We start from the raw sequence: 18,272 nt of genomic DNA, 5'->3' as shown, positions 1-18,272 counted from the left end.
GTAAATTAACATCGGAGTTGTATTGCCAAGCATTTAAATCCCTCTGATTGATCTGGATCAATACAGTCTGACCTATTCTGCATCGGCCTCGTCCTGACAGGAAGCCGTAATGATTGGCTGACTTGCCTTTGGCTCTCAACAGTACACACTGACTCTCTGAACAAAGAGCTTCTCTAATGTAATCTATATCATCTTATTCATAGTGGTTGGATAGAGATGTGCTGGTGTGTGAATTCTCATTGTTTTGAAGGATCACATCCCTACAGTATAGTGAGAGGCTGTATGAAACCGTGTGTATAGTGGTTAGAGAAGATGGTTTAATACCTTTATAACTGCACTAAGTCGGTTGGTTGGGGTTGATGGGTAAGCATATAACGCGAACGTCTAGCAACCCGAAGGTTGCGTGTTTGAATCTCATCACGGACAACTTTAGCATTTTAGCAACTTTGCAAAGACTTGCTACTTTGCAACTACTTAGCATGTTAGCTAACCCTTCCCCTAAACCTAAATCTTTAACCTAACTCATAACCTTAACCTCAACCCTAACCTTAACCGCTAACCCTAACCCCTAGCCTAGCTAATGTTAGCCACCTAGCTAACATTAGTCACCTAGCTAACATTAGCCACAGCAATTGCATTCGTTACATATCATAGGAAATGAATGATGGACATCCACAAATGAATACATACCATATGAAACATAACATACCGTGTCATACTAATTGGAGTGTCCCGGATTTACGTTTACAATGTTACGATTACAGAGGTCGACAAGCAACAGTGTGCAACTCCTCTGCAATACTGAGCATTTCCAACCTAGTGGAGGCGAGAGCACTCTAGCTCTGGGAGCGACTTCATTCCCCAGGATGGAACATCACATCCCTTTTCTCTGGGTGCCTTCCTGTGACTAGAGGCACAGTAGGACTTGATGAAGAGGGGTCTGATAAGTCCTGGGCTTTGACGGGGCACTGCAGCAGCACCTGTTTCACATTATCCAGTAACCCCAGAATTAATTACACAGACTCAATCACATTCGCTCTAAACATACCCCACAGGCAGGCAGTGCAGATGACTCTGCAATCATGGGAAGAATTATGAAAACTTCAAGTGGCACTTAACTAATTTGGGGCATATTTGACTGACTCATAGGACTTGAAGTCTACCTGGGCTGGGTTACAGGTTTAGTTCAGGGAATTTTAACAGGATCCGCCCCTTTCTTTCAACTTTCACCTAAAATGACATACCCAAATCTAACTGCCTGTAGCTCAGGCATTGAAGCAAGGATATGCATATTCTTTATACCATTTAAAAGGAAACACTTTGAAGTTTGTGGAAATGTGAAATGAATGTAATAGAATATAACAGATTAGATCTGGTAAAAGAAAATACAAAGAAAAAAACTATCATTTTTTTGTATTTTTTTTTGTACCATCATCTTTGAAATGCAAGAGAAAGGCCATAATGTATTATTCCAGTCCAGGCGCAATTTAGATTTTGGCCACTAGATGGCAGCAGTGTATGTGCACATGATGATCCTAGACCGATTCCAATGAACCATTGCATTTCTGTTCAAAATGTTGTATCAAGACTGCCCATATGTGCCTAATTGGTTTATTAATAACTTTTCAAGTTCATAACTCTGCACTCTCCTCAAACAATAGCATGGTATTATTTCACTGTAATACCTACTGTATATTGGACAGTGCAGTTAGATTAACAAGAATTTAAGCTTCCTGCCAATATCAGACATGTCTATGTCCTGGGAGATGTTCTTGTTACTTACAACCTCATGCTAATTGCATTAGCCTACATTAGCTCAACCGTCCCATGGGGGACCCACCGATCCTGTAGATGTTAAAAACATTGGCATGTCTTCAGGAATATCTCAAGAGACCACTTACACAGGCGATGAGAGGGTGACCAATTTGCCTGGCATTCATTTAATATCAGTGTCAATAATGTATTTAGAAATATCATTTAGCTTAATGCCATTTTTTTTCTCATGTAGACGAATTTAATCTTCACCAGATAATTTATAGATGATGCATTAAAGACTACCAGTAATTGTATATTCCCTCAACTAGCCCACTTGAGTAGATCAGATGTTAGATGATACCATGGTATCTTGACTCTCTTTACACCATGTGGACAAACACTACACTGCGCCCGCGCGGTTTCTTCCCAGCCAACAAAGTCTGCAGTGGCGGGATGGGGAGGATGATGTTATAATTCAACGTTAGATCAAGTTTGATCAACGTCCCCCTGCTGGCCCAATTGGATGATCCTTATTCACAATAAGATCCGCTTTTCGCTCCACCACCATCTTTGAGATAAGTCTTTGCCTTTTCCCCTCTCAACGGCATAAGATTCGCTCTGCTGCAGTTCCGCTCGCACCTCAACGTACCTGTAGTATATCACTGGTAGTACACAGTGAGAGCTGCTTACACATCTGGCGGATTTTCTGTGCGCATAGGCTTGTGTACATGGTTTTCCTATATCAGATTCGTTTGAGGAGTTAAATTCAGAGGCCGGAGAAAATGAGGCATCGCGTAATAGCCATTGTCCTTTTTTTGTTGTGGCTTTTTGGGAAATCGCATGGAGCGTTTCCAAACCAGATAAATATAGGTAAGTTATATTTGAAATAGCATAAATAACATGTTTTTTTCTTTAGCCTGAAAATAAAACGAGATCAATGTACATTAAGACAGTGTTGTGTGGTGTTGACTTAATTTTATATTTGCATAATTCATTGTCAAGTTGATCAATAATAGCCTACACTAACGACAGGTAGGGTAATAGCCACCTAAGAGCAACACCGCTTTATAGTGGGGGAGGGTGAAAATGGCACAAAGTTGCTCATAGCCTAATTTAAGTACTGTATCTTCCTACAGAACTTTCCACGACTGCAATGGGCAGTGTAGATAATACATTAACAAGTTCATCTCTGTATAATTAAATGGGTGGTGTTTATTCTAGATAAAGTAATGGTCATCCAGTTGGTTATGTGGTGCGTAAAATTGAACTGATGATTTATAAGGACTGATATTGACGTCATCCTGTATTTTCATGAAACATTATAAGAGCAACTAGGCAATGAAAAGTCACATTCTTCGTAATCTCCTATTCTCTTTCTTCTATAGGTGGTCTCTTTATGCGCTCTACAGTGCAGGAGCACAGCGCTTTCAGATTCGCTGTCCAGCTGTATAATACCAATCAAAATGTGACGGAAAAACCTTTCCATCTCAATTACAATGTAGACAATCTCGAATCCTCTAACAGCTTCTCCGTCACACATGCGTGTGAGTACCACGATACTCAATTATGGCAATGTATTTCATTCAACAACTACCAAAACTGCTTCACCCCCCACCCCCCCTCAACATTCCTGAGAAAATATTCTAGCCCAACACTACACCCACTCACATAGAAACATTACAAAGCTGTTGTGTCAATGCAGCTTCTTTTAAGCTGGGGTGATTCAAGATTGAGAATAAAACAAATATATAGTTTAACTGTTAATTCTTTCCTTTCTGGATATAATATCTGAATTTGTATACAAAACACCTTTTCAAACCACTGTGATTGTGAATAGAGCTTGAGTTGTTTAGGAGGATACCATAGAATAGATGATTCTATAGAAATACTGCTGTGTGTAGGTGTGGAGTAAGTTTGACTATACAAGCCCCAGTTTATTTTTAGATGAAGCCATTGATATTTCAAATAGGTGGTTGTTGCAGTAATTTCTATATAGCCCATAATCCAAATGACAGATTCAGTTCTCTGTTATATCACTGCTTTTTGTAAATCTACACACTGTAGCAGACAGATGTACACTATTGTATATAATAATAGCATTTTACATTTTTTCAGGGTTGATGAGGTTAGGGTCAGGCAGGTTTATGAAACACAGTGGTGCATAGGTACAGTACAAATGTGTAATGTATACGATGAAGCACAGTAAACGTGTCATGTCTGTCTATAGCTGAGATAAAGGCTTTAAATAATGGCATGACAATGTCACGGTCATCATATGTAGGATATGCTACTCCTTCCTTGGATACAATTCAACAGAGGTGGCTGTTGTTCTGTTGAAAAGCTGTATGTTAATATTTATCTGGTATGACAATTCCACATTCCTCTGGCAGAGAAGCATCTCTCTGCCCTGGGTGTAAAACATTGTTAATTTATGGCACTTGACAGGGTTATGTCTTCTCTCTTAGTTGCTGTTCACTTGAGGCACTATTGTAAGATCACAGCGATAGGTCTGTAATGAGGGTGCACATGGATACGCCTGCAGTGTATCGCAGTGTTGGTGTTTATTTAACCCCCCCTATATCTGGTTGCATCATTTTGCTATAGCCTATGCTGCAAGTTGTTGGATTTACGATGTATCAAAATCCATTTGATGTGACTGTGATAAAATAAGTTTGTTAAAATAATTTTCCTCTCTTAGATTCGTAGAATGAATTCTCATGAATTACTGGAACAGACTATTTAATTTGATTGCCATGGGAGATATAGACCTTTAATTGGAGTGGATGGGTTTTAGTTATTTCAGGCTTGATGAAATGCCTCCAGATCTCTATTATAGTGATCAATCTGACAGAATATGGGTCTGTCACATGACTGACATGCAGGTATGAGCACATTTCAGTAGCATATTCCATTGTGATTAGATACAGTATTGCCGTTTCTAGTGTGAGTATTTATCTCTTCAATTCATAGAGGAGCCAATGCAAACTTCAGTTTGATGCTACATAGCTACCCCAGGATACAATTGTTTTGCTTTGGCATGGAACCTTCTTAGATGTCATTTACATTATCTGCACCCTGCAGTTCAGTTCAGTATTGCATTGTTTATGGAAGACAGTTAGCTATGAATAGCTTTTCTTTTCTTTTACCTGAAAATAAATATTTTTTATCTGTTTACTTATTTAATATTTAACATGTTGGAGCTGAGAGTGTATTCTTATGTCAGGTCTTGGCATTTGTTTTTGTTGAATGGTATGCAATGGGACCCTCTGGTTCATTCAAGATGAGACAGTAGACAGTGAGCAGGCTTCCAATATCTTGCTGACTACCTCTGGCAGCACTGGATGCATCTGAGTGTCAGAAGCACTCGTTTAGCACGCTAACTTCTCTCTAACTGTACTTCTCTAAGGATCAGTCAGACTATTCAAATCTGTGTCAGCAAACAGAATTAGCTGCTCAGATGGTTGTGTAACTCAATAAAGAGAAAAAAACACTAGGAAATATGGAGCTTGCTTGATGCCTTTGGGTGGCTTGTCCATAAAAATACAAAACCGCTTCTCTCGTTGTAATGGTTTTGTAGAGTTACAAATGGACATTTGTCCTTCTGTGTGATTTTTGTGTTTTGTTTTTCCCAATAATATTGCAGTATTTCCATGCTGAATCATAGTGATCTTTAGTTTTTGGAAACCATGTCTGTTATAAGCATGACACAAAAGAAAATCAGAAGTGAATATCAGTCAGACTTCCACGAAGCCTTCATAAAGCATTCATAACACCCAGTGCCAAGATATAATGGGATTCTGTTTGTCACTTCCTCTTTGAAGTTGACATCAGAAGAAGAAGGGGGAGAGTAGCCAACATGGATTACCTTTGACTTAGACCAGAGAGGCTACAAAGCCTGACATTTCAATGTGCAGCATTTCTATAATATTCATTTTCACATTTATTAAATTAGATCATTCATTGCATCTATTTAGCATCAGTGGGCAAATTTTGTCCATTAACATTATTGGACAATAACACAATAATGAATTACTCACCCTTTTTACTGTCAGATGAAATGACCAAATGGATGATATGTATGTACACTGAACAAATATAAATGCAACATGTAACATTTTGGTTCCATGCAAATTTTGTGGACAAATTTTTTTACCTCCCTGTTAGTGAGCATTTCTCCTTTGCCAAGATAATCCATCCACCTGACAGGTGTGGCATATCAAGAAGCTGATTAAACAGCATGACCATTACACAAGTGCACCTTGTGCTGGGGACAATAAAAGGCCAAATCAAATTTTATTGGTCACATACACATGGTTATCAGATGTTATTGCGTGTGTAGCGAAATGCTTATGCTTCAATATCCGACAGTGCAGCAGTATCTAACAGGTGATATCTAACAATTCCATAACAAAACCTAATACAATCTATTAAAGGAATGGGATGAGAATATGTAAGTATAAAATATATGGATGAGCAGTGACAGAGTGGCTAAGATGCAATAGATAGTAAAGAATAGATTGTTAAGGATACAGTATACATCATATAGAAATGAGATGAGTAATGCGAGATATGTAAACATTCTTAAAGTGGCATTAATAAAGTGACTAGTGTTCCATTTTATTAAAGTGGCCAATTATATCAAGTCTGTAGGTAGGCAGCCGCCTCTCTGTGCTAGTGGTGGCTGTTTAACAATCTGATCGCCTTGAGATAGAAGCTGTTTTTTAATCTCTCTGTCCCAGCTTTGATGCACCTGTACTGACCTCACCTTCTGGATGGAAGTGGGGTGAACAGGCAGTGGCTCGGGTGGTTGTTGTTTTTGATTATCTTTTTTGCCTTCCTGTGACATTGGGTGTTGTAGGTGTCCTGGAGGGCAGGTAGTTTGCCCCCAGTGATGCGTTGTGCAGACCGCACCACCCTCTGGAGCACCTTGCGGTTGTGGGCGGTGCAGTTGCCGCCCACGACGGGCGGTGATACAGCCCGACAGGATGCTCTCAATTGTGCACCTGTAAAAGTTAGTGAGGGTTTTCGGTGACATGCCACATTTTTTCAGCCTCCTGAGATTGAGGAGGCACTGTTGCGCCTTATTCATCACACTGTCTGTGTGCATGGACCATTTCAGTTTGTCGGTGATATGCACTTTCTCCACTGCTGTCCTGTCGATGTGGATATGTGGGTGCTCCCTTTGCTGTTTTCTGAAGTCCACGATCATCTCTCTTGTTTTGCTGACATTGAGTGAGAGGTTGTTTTCCTGACACCACACTCCGAGGGCCCTCACCTTCTCCCTGTAGGCTGTCTTGTTGTTGTTGGTAATCAAGCCTACCACTGTTGTGTCGTCTGCAAACTTGATGATTGAGTTGGAGGTGTGCATGGCCACACAGTCATGGGTGAACAGGGAGTACAGGAGGGGACTGAGAACACACCCTTGTGGGGACCCAGTGTTGAGGATCAGCGGAGTGAAGATGTTGTTTCCTACCTTCACCACCTGGGGGCGGCCTGTCAGGAAGTCCAGGACCCAGTTTCACAGGGCAGGGTCGAGACCCAGGGTCTCAAGCTTAATGATGGGTTTGGAGGGTACTACGGTGTTGAATGCTGAGCTATAGTCAATGAACAGCATTCTTACATAGGTATTCCTATTGCCCAGATGGGATAGGGCAGTGTGCAGTGTGATGGCGATTGCTTCATCTGAGGACCTAGTGGGGCGGTAAGCAAATTGAAGTGGGTCTAGGGTGACAGGTATGGTGGAGGTGATATGATCCTTGACTAGTCTCTCAAAGCACATCATGATGGCAGAAGTGAGTGCTACGGGGCAGTAGTCATTTAGTTCAGTTACCTAAGCTTTCTTGGGAACAGAAACAATGGTGGTCCTCTTGAAGCATGTGGGGACAGCAGACTGGGATAGGGATTGATTGAATATATCCGTAAACACACTAGCCAGCTGGTCTGCGCATGCTCTGAGGACGTGGCTAGGGATGCCGTCTCGGGCCGGCAGCCTTGCGAGGGTTAACACGTTAAAATGTTTTACTCACGTCGGCCACGGAGAAGGAGAGCCCACAGTCTTTGGTAGCGGGCCGCGTCGGTGGCACTGAATTGTCCTCAAAGCACGCAAAGAAGTTGTTTAATTTGTCTGGATGCAAGACGTCGATGTCCGCAAAGGGGCTGGTTTTCTTTTTGTAATCCGTGATTGTCTGTAGACCCTGCCACATGTCTCGTGTTTGAGCCGTTGAATTGCGACCACTTTGTCTCTATACTGACACTCTGCTTGTTTGATTGAGGGAATAACTTAACTGTTTGTATTCGGCCATATTTCCAGTCGCCTTGCCATGATTTAATGTGGTGGTACATGCTTTCAGTTTTGAGCGAATGCTGCCATCAATCCACAGTTTCTAGTTAGGGAAGGTTTTAATAGTCACAGTGGGTACAACATCTCCTATACACTTCCTTATAAACTCGCTCACTGAGTCAGCGTATACGTCAATGTTATTATCTGAGGCTACCCAGGACATATCCCAGTCCACGTGATTGAAGCAATCTTGAAGCGTGGAAACCGATTGGTCAGACCAGCGTTGGATAAACCTAAGCACGGGCGCTTCCTGTTTTAGTTTCTGCCTATAGGAGGGGAGCAACAAGATGGAGTCATGGTCAGATTTGCCAAAAGGAGGGCAGGGGAGGGCCTTGTATGCATCGCGGAAGTTAGAGTGTCAGTGGTTGAGTGTGTTACTCGCTCGTGTACTGCAATCGATATGCTGATAGAATTTAGGTAGCCTTGTTCTCAGATTAGCTTTGTTAAAATCCCCAGCTACAATAAATGCAGCCTCAGGATATATGGTTTCCAGTTTGCATAAAGTTCAGTGAAGTTCCTTGATGGCCGTCTTGGTATCCGCTTGCGGGGGGGATGTACATGGCTGTGACGATAACCAAGGAGAGTTCTCTTGGGAGATAATACGGTCGGCATTTGATTGTAAGGAATTCTAGGTCAGGTGAACAAAAGGACTTGAGTTCCTGTATGATGTTACAATTACACCATGAGTCGTTAGTCATGAAACATACACCCCCGCCCTTCTTCTTACCAGAGAGATGTCCGACAACATGTCCCCAGCTAGCCATATTTCCGTGAAACTGAGTATGTTACAATCCCGGGTATCTCTTTGGAAAGTAACTCTTGCCCTGATTTCATCGACTTTGTTAACTAGGGACCAGACATTAGCGAGTAATATACTTGGAAGGGGTTGGATGGTGCGCGCGCGCATCCGAAGCCTCACTAGAAAATCGCTCCGGCCCCCTCTCCTCTGGTGGCGTTGTTTTGGGTCGGCCTCTGGAATCAGTTCAAATGCCCTGGGAGGTGCAGACAAAGGATTCGCTTTGGGAAAGTCGTATTCCTGGTTGTAGTGCTGGTTGTGCTGGTAAGTTGACATCTCTCTGCTATCCAATAGTTCTTCCTAGTTGTATGTAATAACATTTAAGGTTTTCTGGGCTAACAACGTAAGAAATAATACATAAAAAACTAAATACTGCACAGTTTCCTAAGGACTAGAAGAGAAGCTGCAATCTCTATCGGCGCCATCTTGCTCAGTAAAAATGTGCCGTTTTGTCACACAATACAATGCCCCAGATGTCTCAAGTTTTGAGGAAGCGTGCAATTGGCATGTTGACTGCAGGAATGTCCACCAGAGCTGTTGCTCTCTACCGTAAGCCGCCTCCAACGTAATTTTAGAGAATTTGGCAGTAGGTCCAACCGGCCTCACAACCACAGACCATGTTTATGGCGTCATGTGGGTGAGCGGTTTGATGATGTCAATGCTGTGAACAGTGTCCCATGGTGGTGGTGGGGTTATAGTATGAACTACAGACAACGGACACAATTGCATTTTATCGATGCCAATTCGAATGCACAAAAATACAGTGACGAGGTCCTTAGGCCCATTGTGATGCCCATTTTTTGTTAAGGTATCTGTGACCAACAGATGAATATCTGTATTCTCAGTCATATGAAATCCATAGATTAGGGACCAATTAATTTTTTTCAATTGACTGATTTCTTCATATAAACTGTAGCTCAGTAAAATCTTTGAAATTGTTGTGTTAATATTTTTGTTCAGTAATATGTACAGTACCAGTCAAAAGTTTGGACACACGTACTCATTCAAGGGTTTTCTTTATTTTTTACTATTTTCTACATTGTAGAATAATAGAGAAGACATCAAAACTATGAAATGACACATATGGAATCATGTAGTAACCAAAAAAGTGTTTAAAAAAAATCTACATTTATTTTATATTTGAGATTTTCAAATTAGCCACCCTTTGCCTCTTGGCATTCTCTCAACCAGCTTCATGAGGTATTCACCTGAAATGAATTTCAATTAACCTGTCTGGGCTAGGGGGCAGTATTTTCACGGCCGGATGAAAAACGTACCCAATTTAAACAGGTTACTACTCTGGCCCAGAAACTAGAATATGCATATTATTAGTAGATTTGGATAGAAAACACTCTGAAGTTTCTAAAACGGTTTGAATGGTGTCTGTGAGTATAACAGAACTCATATGGCAGGCAAAAACCTGAGAAAAAGTCAACCAGAAAGTGGAGGATCTGAGAATTGTAGTTCTTCTTTCTTGTCCCTTTCGAAACTACAGTATCCGTGGGGTTACGTTACACTTCCTAAGGCTTCCATTGGCTGTCTAAAGCCTTCAGAAAGTGTTTTGAGCCTTCTCCTGTCACTGGGCAGAGTATAGGAGCTCAGTTACTGAGTGGTCTGCCTGGCAACAAAGGGATTGGATATGCGCGGTCATGCGAGCACACCGTTCCTTCGTTTTTTCTCCTTGAATGAATATGCTATTGTCCGGTTGGAATATTATCGCAACTTTACGTTAAAAATACCATAAAGACTGATTTTAAACAGCGTTTGACATGCTTCTAAGTACGGTAATGGAACATTTTGACTTTTCGTCTCTGGTTCCGCGCTCGCGCGTTATGCCTTTGGATAAGTGATCTGTACGCCCGAACAAAACGGAGGTATTTGGACATAAATATGGATTATTTGGAACAAAAACAACATTTCTTGTGGAAGTAGCAGTCCTGGGAGTGCATTCTGATGAAGATCAGCAAAGGTAAGAGAATATTTCTAATACTAATTCAGAGTTTAGGTTGCCCCGAACTTGGCGGGTGTCTGAATAGCTCGCCGTAATGGCTGAGCTATGTACTCAGAATATTGAAAAATGTGCTTTCTCCGTAAAGCTATTTTAAAATCTGACACAGCGGTTGCATCCAGGGGTAGTCTATCTATAATTCTTTAAATAATTGTTATCTATTTTGTCAATGTTTATGATGAGTATTTTTGTAAATTGATGTGCACATTCACCGGACGTTTTGGTGGGAATACATTTTCTGAACTCCACGTGCCAATGTAAAATGCTGTTTTTGGATATAAATATGAACATTATCGAACAAAACATACATGTATTGTGTAACATAATGTCCTAGGAGTGTCATCTGATGAAGATCGTCAAAGGTTAGTGCTTCATTTAGCTGTGTTTTGGGTTTTATTGACACATGTCCTTGCTTGGAAAATGGCTGTGTGATTATTTTTGCCTATGTACTCTCCTAACATAATCTAATGTTTTGCTTTCGCTGTAAAGCCTTTTTGAAATCGGACAATGTGGTTACATCAAGGAGAAGTGTATCTTTAAAATGGTGTAAAATAGTTGTATGTTTGAGAAAGTTGAATTATGACATTTTGTTGTTTTTGAATTTGCCGCCCTGATATTTCACTGGCTGTGTCCCGCAGGTGGGACAAGCAAGGAGATATGTCACAAAAACCCAAAACACGGCTAAATTAAGCACTAACCTTTGACGATCTTCATCAGATGACACTCCTAGGACATCATGTTACACAATACATGTATGTTTTGTTCGATAAAGTTCATATTTATATCCAAAAACAGCATTTTACATTGGCACGTGATGTTCAGAAAATGTATTCCCACCAAAACTTCTGGTGAATGAGCACATCAATTTACAAAAATACTCATCATAAACGTTGACAAAATACATAACAATTATTTTAAGAATTATAGATACTGTACTCCTTGATGCAACCGCTGCGTCAGATTTTAAAATAGCTTTTCGGCGAAAACACATTTTTCAATATTCTGAGTACATAGCTTGCCATCAAAGCAAGCTATACAGACACTCGCCAAGTTCTGGGGTCACCTAAACTCAGAATTAGTATTATAAATATTCTCTTACCTTTGCTGATCTTCGTCAGAATGCACTCCCAGGACTGCTACTTCCACAAGAAATGTTGTTTTTGTTCCAAATAATCCATATTTATGTCCAAATACCTCAGTTTTGTTTGTGTGTTCAGGTCACTATCCAAAGGCATAATGCGCGAGCGTAATTCGAGACACGAAAAGTCAAAATGTTCCATTACCGTTAGTAGAAGCATGTCAAATGTTGTTTACAATCAATCTTTATGGTATTTTTAACGTAATAATGCAATAATATTCCAACCGGACAATAGCATATTCATTCCAGAAGAAAAAGAAGGAGGGGCGCGCTATCGGGCTCGCGCATCACCAAGTCCTTTGTCCATAGGCAGTCCACTCATTGGCTGAGCTCCTATTCTCTGCCCGGTTACAGGAGAATGATGAAAAAACTTTCTGAAGGCTTTTGACAGCCAATGGAAGCCTTAGGAAGTGCAATGTGACCCCACAGACACTGTAGTTTCGATAGGGATTCAAAAGAAGAACTACAATTCTCAGATCTCCGACTTCCTGGTTGGATTTTTCTCAGGTTTTTAAAGACAAGACTCTCGTTAATCTAACCACACTGTCCGATTTCAAAAAGGCTTTACAGCGAAAGCAAAACATTAGATTGTCAGCAGAGTACCCAGCCAGAAATAATCAGACACCCATTTTTCAAGCTAGCATATAATGTCACAAAAACCCAGAAGACAGCTAAATGCAGCACTAACCTTTGATGATCTTCATCAGATGACACACCTAGGACATTATGTTATACAATACATGCATGTTTTGTTCAATCAAGTTCATATTTATATCAAAAAACAGCTTTTTACATTAGCATGTGACGTTCAGAACTAGCAAACTTCCGGGGAATTTACTAACAATTTACTAAATTACTCACGATAAACGTTCACAAAAAGCATAACAATTATTTTAAGAATTATAGATACAGAACTCCTCTATGCACTCGATATGTCCGATTTTGAAATAGCTTTTTGGTGAAAGCACATTTTGCAATATTCTAAGTACATAGCCCAGCCATCACGGGCTAGCTATTTAGACACCCGGCAAGTTTAGCCATCACCAAAATCAGATTTACTATTATAAAAGTTTGATTACCTTTTGTTGTCTTCGTCAGAATGCACTCCCAGGACTGCTACTTCAATAACAAATATTGGTTTGGTCCAAAATAATCCATCGTTATATCCAAATATCGGCGTTTTGTTCGTGCGTCCCAGACACTATCCGAAATGGTAAATCAGGGTCGTGCGCATGGCGCAATTCATGACAAAAAAATTCTAAATATTCCATTACCGTACTTCGAAGCATGTCAACCGCTGTTTAAAATCAATTTTTATGCAATTTATCTCGTAAAAAGCGATAATATTCCGACCGGGAATCTCCTTTTCGGCAAACAGAAAAAAATCACAAAGACGGGGGCGGCCAGGGCACGCGCCTAAGCCCACAGTCCCTTGATCGGCCACTTGACAAAGGCGATAATGTGTTTCAGCCTGGGGCTGGGATGACGACATTCAGGTTTTTCCCGGGCTCTGAGCGCCCATGGAAGACGTAGGAAGTGTCACGTTAGAGCAGAGATCCTTTGTAAAAGATAGAGATGGCAAAGAAGTTCAAGAAATGGTCAGACAGGCCACTTCCTGTAAAGGAATCTCTCAGGTTTTGACCTGCCATTTGAGTTCTGTTATACTCACAGACACCATTCAAACAGTTTTAGAAACTTTGGAGTGTTTTCTATCCAAAGTCAATAATTATATGCATATTCTAGTTACTGGGCAGGAGTAGTAACCAGATTAAATCGGGTACGTTTTTTATCCAGCCGTGAAAATACTGCCCCCTAGCCATAACAGGTTAAGAAGTTAATGCGTTTGAGCCAGTCATATGTGTTATGACAAGGTAGGGGAGGTATACAGAAAATAGCCCTAAATGGTAAAAGACCAAGTCCATATTATGGCAAGAACAGGTCAAATAAGCAAAGAGAAATGACAGTCCATCAATACTTTAAGACATTAAGATCAGTCAATATAGAACATTTCAAGAACTTTGAAAGTTTATTCAAGTGCAGACGCAAAAACCATCAAGCGTGATGATGAAACTGTCTCTCATGAGGACCGCCACAGGAAAGGAAGACCCAGAGTTACTACTGCTGCAGAGGATAAGTTCATTAGAGTTACCAGCCTCAGAAATTGCTGCCCAAATAAATGCTTCACAGACTTCAAGTAAAAGACACATCTCAACATCAACTGTTCAGAGGAGACTGTGTGAATCAGGCCTTCATGGTCGAATTGCTGCAAAGAAACCATTACTAAAGGACACTAATAATAAGAAGAGACTTGCTTGGGCCAAGAAACACGAGCAATGGACATTAGACTGGTGGAAATCTGTCCTTTGGTTTGATGAGTCCAAATGTGAGATTTTTGGTTCCAACCGCTGTGTCTTTGTGAGACGCAGAGTAGGTGAACAGATGATCTCCGCATGTGTGGTGCCCATCGTGAAGCAAAGAGGAGGAGGTGTGATGGTGTGGGGGTGCTTTGCTGGTGACACTGTCAGTGATTTATTTAGAATTCAAGGCACACTTAACCATCATGGCTACCACAGCATTCTGCAGCGATACGCCATCCCATCTGGTTTGCTCTTAGTGGGACTATCATTTGTTTTTCAACAGGACAATGACCCAAAACACACCTCCAGGCTGTGTAAGGGCTATTTGACCAAGAAGGAGAGTGATGGAGTGCTGCATCAGATGACCTGGCCTCCACAATCACCTGACCTCAAACCAATTGAGATGGTTTGGGATGAGTTGGACCGCAGAGTGAAGCAAAAGCAGCCAACAAGCTCAGCATATGTTGGAATGTGAGAGTGTGCAAAGCTGTCATCAAGGCAAAGGGTGGCTACTTTGAAGAATCTAAAATATATTTTGATTTGTTTAACACTTTTTTGGTTACTACATAATTCCATATGTTTTATTTCATAGTTTTGATGTCTTCACTATTATTCTACAATGTAGAAAATAGTAAAAGAACAGAAAAACCCTTGAATGAGTAGGTGAGTCAGAACTTTTGACTGGTAGTGTATGTGTGTATGTTCTTTCATCTCAGAAGATACTCTTTATTCTCTCAGCCTCACTCCATAACCCTTTAATGTGGGATTCTACATGGGTCTGCTGCTACTCATTCTTTAATGCATTCTCATGCTTCCTCAAAACACCTGCATAACAGATGGATATTCAGTTTGAAGATGGAACATAGCAGATGTCTCCCACTTAACGAAAAATCTGTTTTATTTTTCTTCTATTTATGAGACCTGGAACATATAAGACAGGATCGTCTGTAACATAAGAATGCGTCATGTTAACAGTGGGACAATGCTAACAATACAATCAACTGAGCTGGTAGAAAATGAGTTGCATTATTTAAATTCTTTTCAAAGGGTTTTTCTCTAGTGAGAGAAGTCATATGGTGTCTCACTATAGAGAGGGCTATAATAGCTAGTTTTTAGATGTTATTCTTTTGTAAATGGCACGTTTTGGGATTTTTTGTTGTCTGTGGAGACTTTGTATCTTAAAAAAATCCCTGTTCATCTACAAAGGGTTAAACCAATGTCTTTGAATCACATGATCAAGTCAGGCGATCAATTACATATATGGTAGGGAGTCATAACATGTGTAAATGATTTATCGATTAGGAGCCACTTGTTAGAATTGCCAGTCAGATTAGAATAACGTTCGTCGCTCTAAAGCTCTCTCCTGGTTGCATCAGGATGTAATGATAGTCACAAATCCCCGTCGGCCATGACTGTGTTATTGCCTGAGAAGATCAATAGGCTGAAGGCCACAGGACAGGACACTGCTTCACTGTGGTGAAGACTATGGAGAGATCAGCTCTCACTGCCTATATCTTTCTCTCAATATTTCCGGATATGTGACAGAACAGAATTCATTTCACCAGAGCTTTCTATTACTTCAAAGAGTGTAGACTTCTAGGAAAAATATAAGCCCCTGGGAGCTTGACACGTATGGCTGTATGGTACACAACCAATACACAGACACATTTACAAATATACACACGCTTAAAGAACTGACTATCACTGTTCAATATGAAATAAATATATTGTTTTGGTATTTTTCATAGGAATATTGTCTGTGCAGTAAAAAGTACAGCGTTATTGTACATTACTACCCAATTTCTGTCCGGAGTCTCTTGCTGTGAAACACCTTGCTTCAGGCTGGGTTTGGGGTATACTGTGTACCCTGATCTAGACACAGGAGGGTTGTGTCCATTATGGCTGAGAGAGAGAGAGGTGGAGGGAGACAGACGTATGCCAAAGCATTGGCCTTGGGATCCGCTGACTATATCATGCTAGTCAATGTGGAGGTGAACTGAGTCACATTGGGATGGAAGTTAAGATGTGCTGTAGTGAGGAGGGTGGACAGGACAGTGGACATGAATCACCACCGAGCTCCTCCATCTCACCGTGTATTAAACCCATCATCATGCTAAAATAGTGGAAGTCTAGGCTAGCACTAGTGGAACTGGGTTAATAGCCACCATGCATTTACTTAGGCATGTTTTATTATAATAGCACCACTTTGTCAGTTATATTGAAATAAGTAAAGACAAGCTAAAGCTGATATCTTCAGATAATGTACAAACACTTTACATGGCTGTCTGTGCATCTGACCCTAAAAGGAGGAATAGTCCCAAGCTGCTCTGTGAACATACAGTATAACCACAGTAAAAAGCCCCACCATGCATCTTTTAGAACTTCCTCTATGCCCCATATCTGAAGTAAAAGCAGCAGGGTCTTCATGCACCACAATTCCTTCAGAGATATACTTCTATTTTATCAGATGTTATTATATCAGTATATTATTTATATAGCGTTGAAAAGCAGCTCCTAATCTCTCCCTGCCCTTCATATGACTCAACCAGCACAGTGCTATTGAAGCACCGTAAAGCTCTATCACAGTACATACAGCACTGAGCAGTCCCGCTGATGCACCACTACCAGCAGCACCATCTGATTGTCATCTGATCTGGGTCATAATGAATAGCATGACATCAGACTTATGATTATTGGCTGAAACAACATCAGGGATTTGATTAGAAGTCAGTGGGGGTGTTGAACGGAGCGCCGAGAGAGATCTGCACACAATTCCTCTGGAATTAGACTGCCCCTGCTAAACCATCTTTGGGTCAGACTGTGGACAATTCCAAAATAGGCCATTCCAAGAGAGTAACTGTTACTCATCCACTCAGAAGTAATGTTCACTGTTAGTTACATTTCAGCCAAAATCAAAGGCATGCAATTAATTTTCCTTTGAGAACTTTATAGAGAATTCCTCTCATGATGACCATGTTTGAAGCGAACCTTTCCTGATCAGTGGCCATATGGTTTGTTGCTAGCTGAGCTTCAATAGTACGTCTATGGGCATAGCTCCAGGACAATAACTTAGCTCTAGGGTCATGTTTGAACACCACCTGGCTTCAGCTTTGTAGAGACAGCACAGTGGGTCAGCAGCACAGGGACAACACAGGGCCAGTACCACACCACCTCCTCCTCTTTAACTGCCCTGGGTACCTGGGAGAGGGAGCTGGTGCCATTTGATAAAACACAACAAAATACTAGCTACAACAAAATACTAGCTACATGTGGAGTTATGTGGAGGTTTACTAGGAAGGAGACACCAGGGATGAGAGAGAGACTAGTGGAGATGTAAACTGATGTACTGATAAAACACCTTTGGTGCTGTTAACACTACAACCCATTGTGAAGAAGAAGGAATGTTCTGTAATTTTTGTTCATTCAGGGGAACGTTTCTTAGTGTTTTGTTAATCCTTAACTGTGCGTGTCATATTTCTTCGTTCATAGAGGATGGAGGGCCAATTTGCAGTCTTCATCTGTCCCATTAGGAGAACCCTTTGAAGAACCCTTTAGGTTCCAGGGAGAACCTTTTTTGGTTCCACGTAGGACCCTTTCCATTCTACGTAGAACCAAAAAGGATTCTCCCTCGTACCAAAAGGGTTCTCCCATGGGGACTGCCGAAAACCCTTTTGGAGCCCTTTTTTTCTAAGAGCGTAGTGGAGAATAGATGGTAATGAGATACAGCTCAATCCATTCTGTTCACTGGAGGGCAAATTCAACAAACTGCATATTTAATACCAATATCAAAAGACACACTTAGAGTGAACTTGAACATGGAGGCTGCTGTCAAAGATATATTTGTCTTTTGAAATATATAATGTTTTATGCTAAACAGC

The 18,272-nt window shown here is 40.9% G+C and overlaps 1 protein-coding gene across 6 annotated transcripts in view; it reads left to right on the top strand.

The window, feature by feature from the left end:
• Nucleotides 1-2,208: 2,208 nt before the first annotated feature.
• LOC106603380 (glutamate receptor 3) overlaps nucleotides 2,209-18,272 on the top strand; it is a 119,172-nt gene continuing 103,108 nt past the window's right edge. For all 6 annotated transcript variants that reach the window (XR_006769638.1, XR_006769639.1, XM_014196980.2 and 3 more), the window contains exons 1-2: nucleotides 2,209-2,625; nucleotides 3,141-3,299. Coding sequence is in view for 4 of the 6 variants with exons in the window: in XM_014196980.2 (XP_014052455.1) it covers nucleotides 2,538-2,625; nucleotides 3,141-3,299 (247 nt within the window). In the remaining 2 variants the exon portion in view is untranslated. The remainder of the gene's footprint in view (nucleotides 2,626-3,140; nucleotides 3,300-18,272) is intronic.

Source organism: Salmo salar, chromosome ssa04 (genome assembly GCF_905237065.1).
Source record: "Salmo salar chromosome ssa04, Ssal_v3.1, whole genome shotgun sequence".
Classification (NCBI taxonomy): Eukaryota; Metazoa; Chordata; class Actinopteri; order Salmoniformes; family Salmonidae; genus Salmo; species Salmo salar.
Note: the sequence above shows the minus strand (reverse complement) of the source record. Positions and strands in the feature narration are given on the sequence as shown.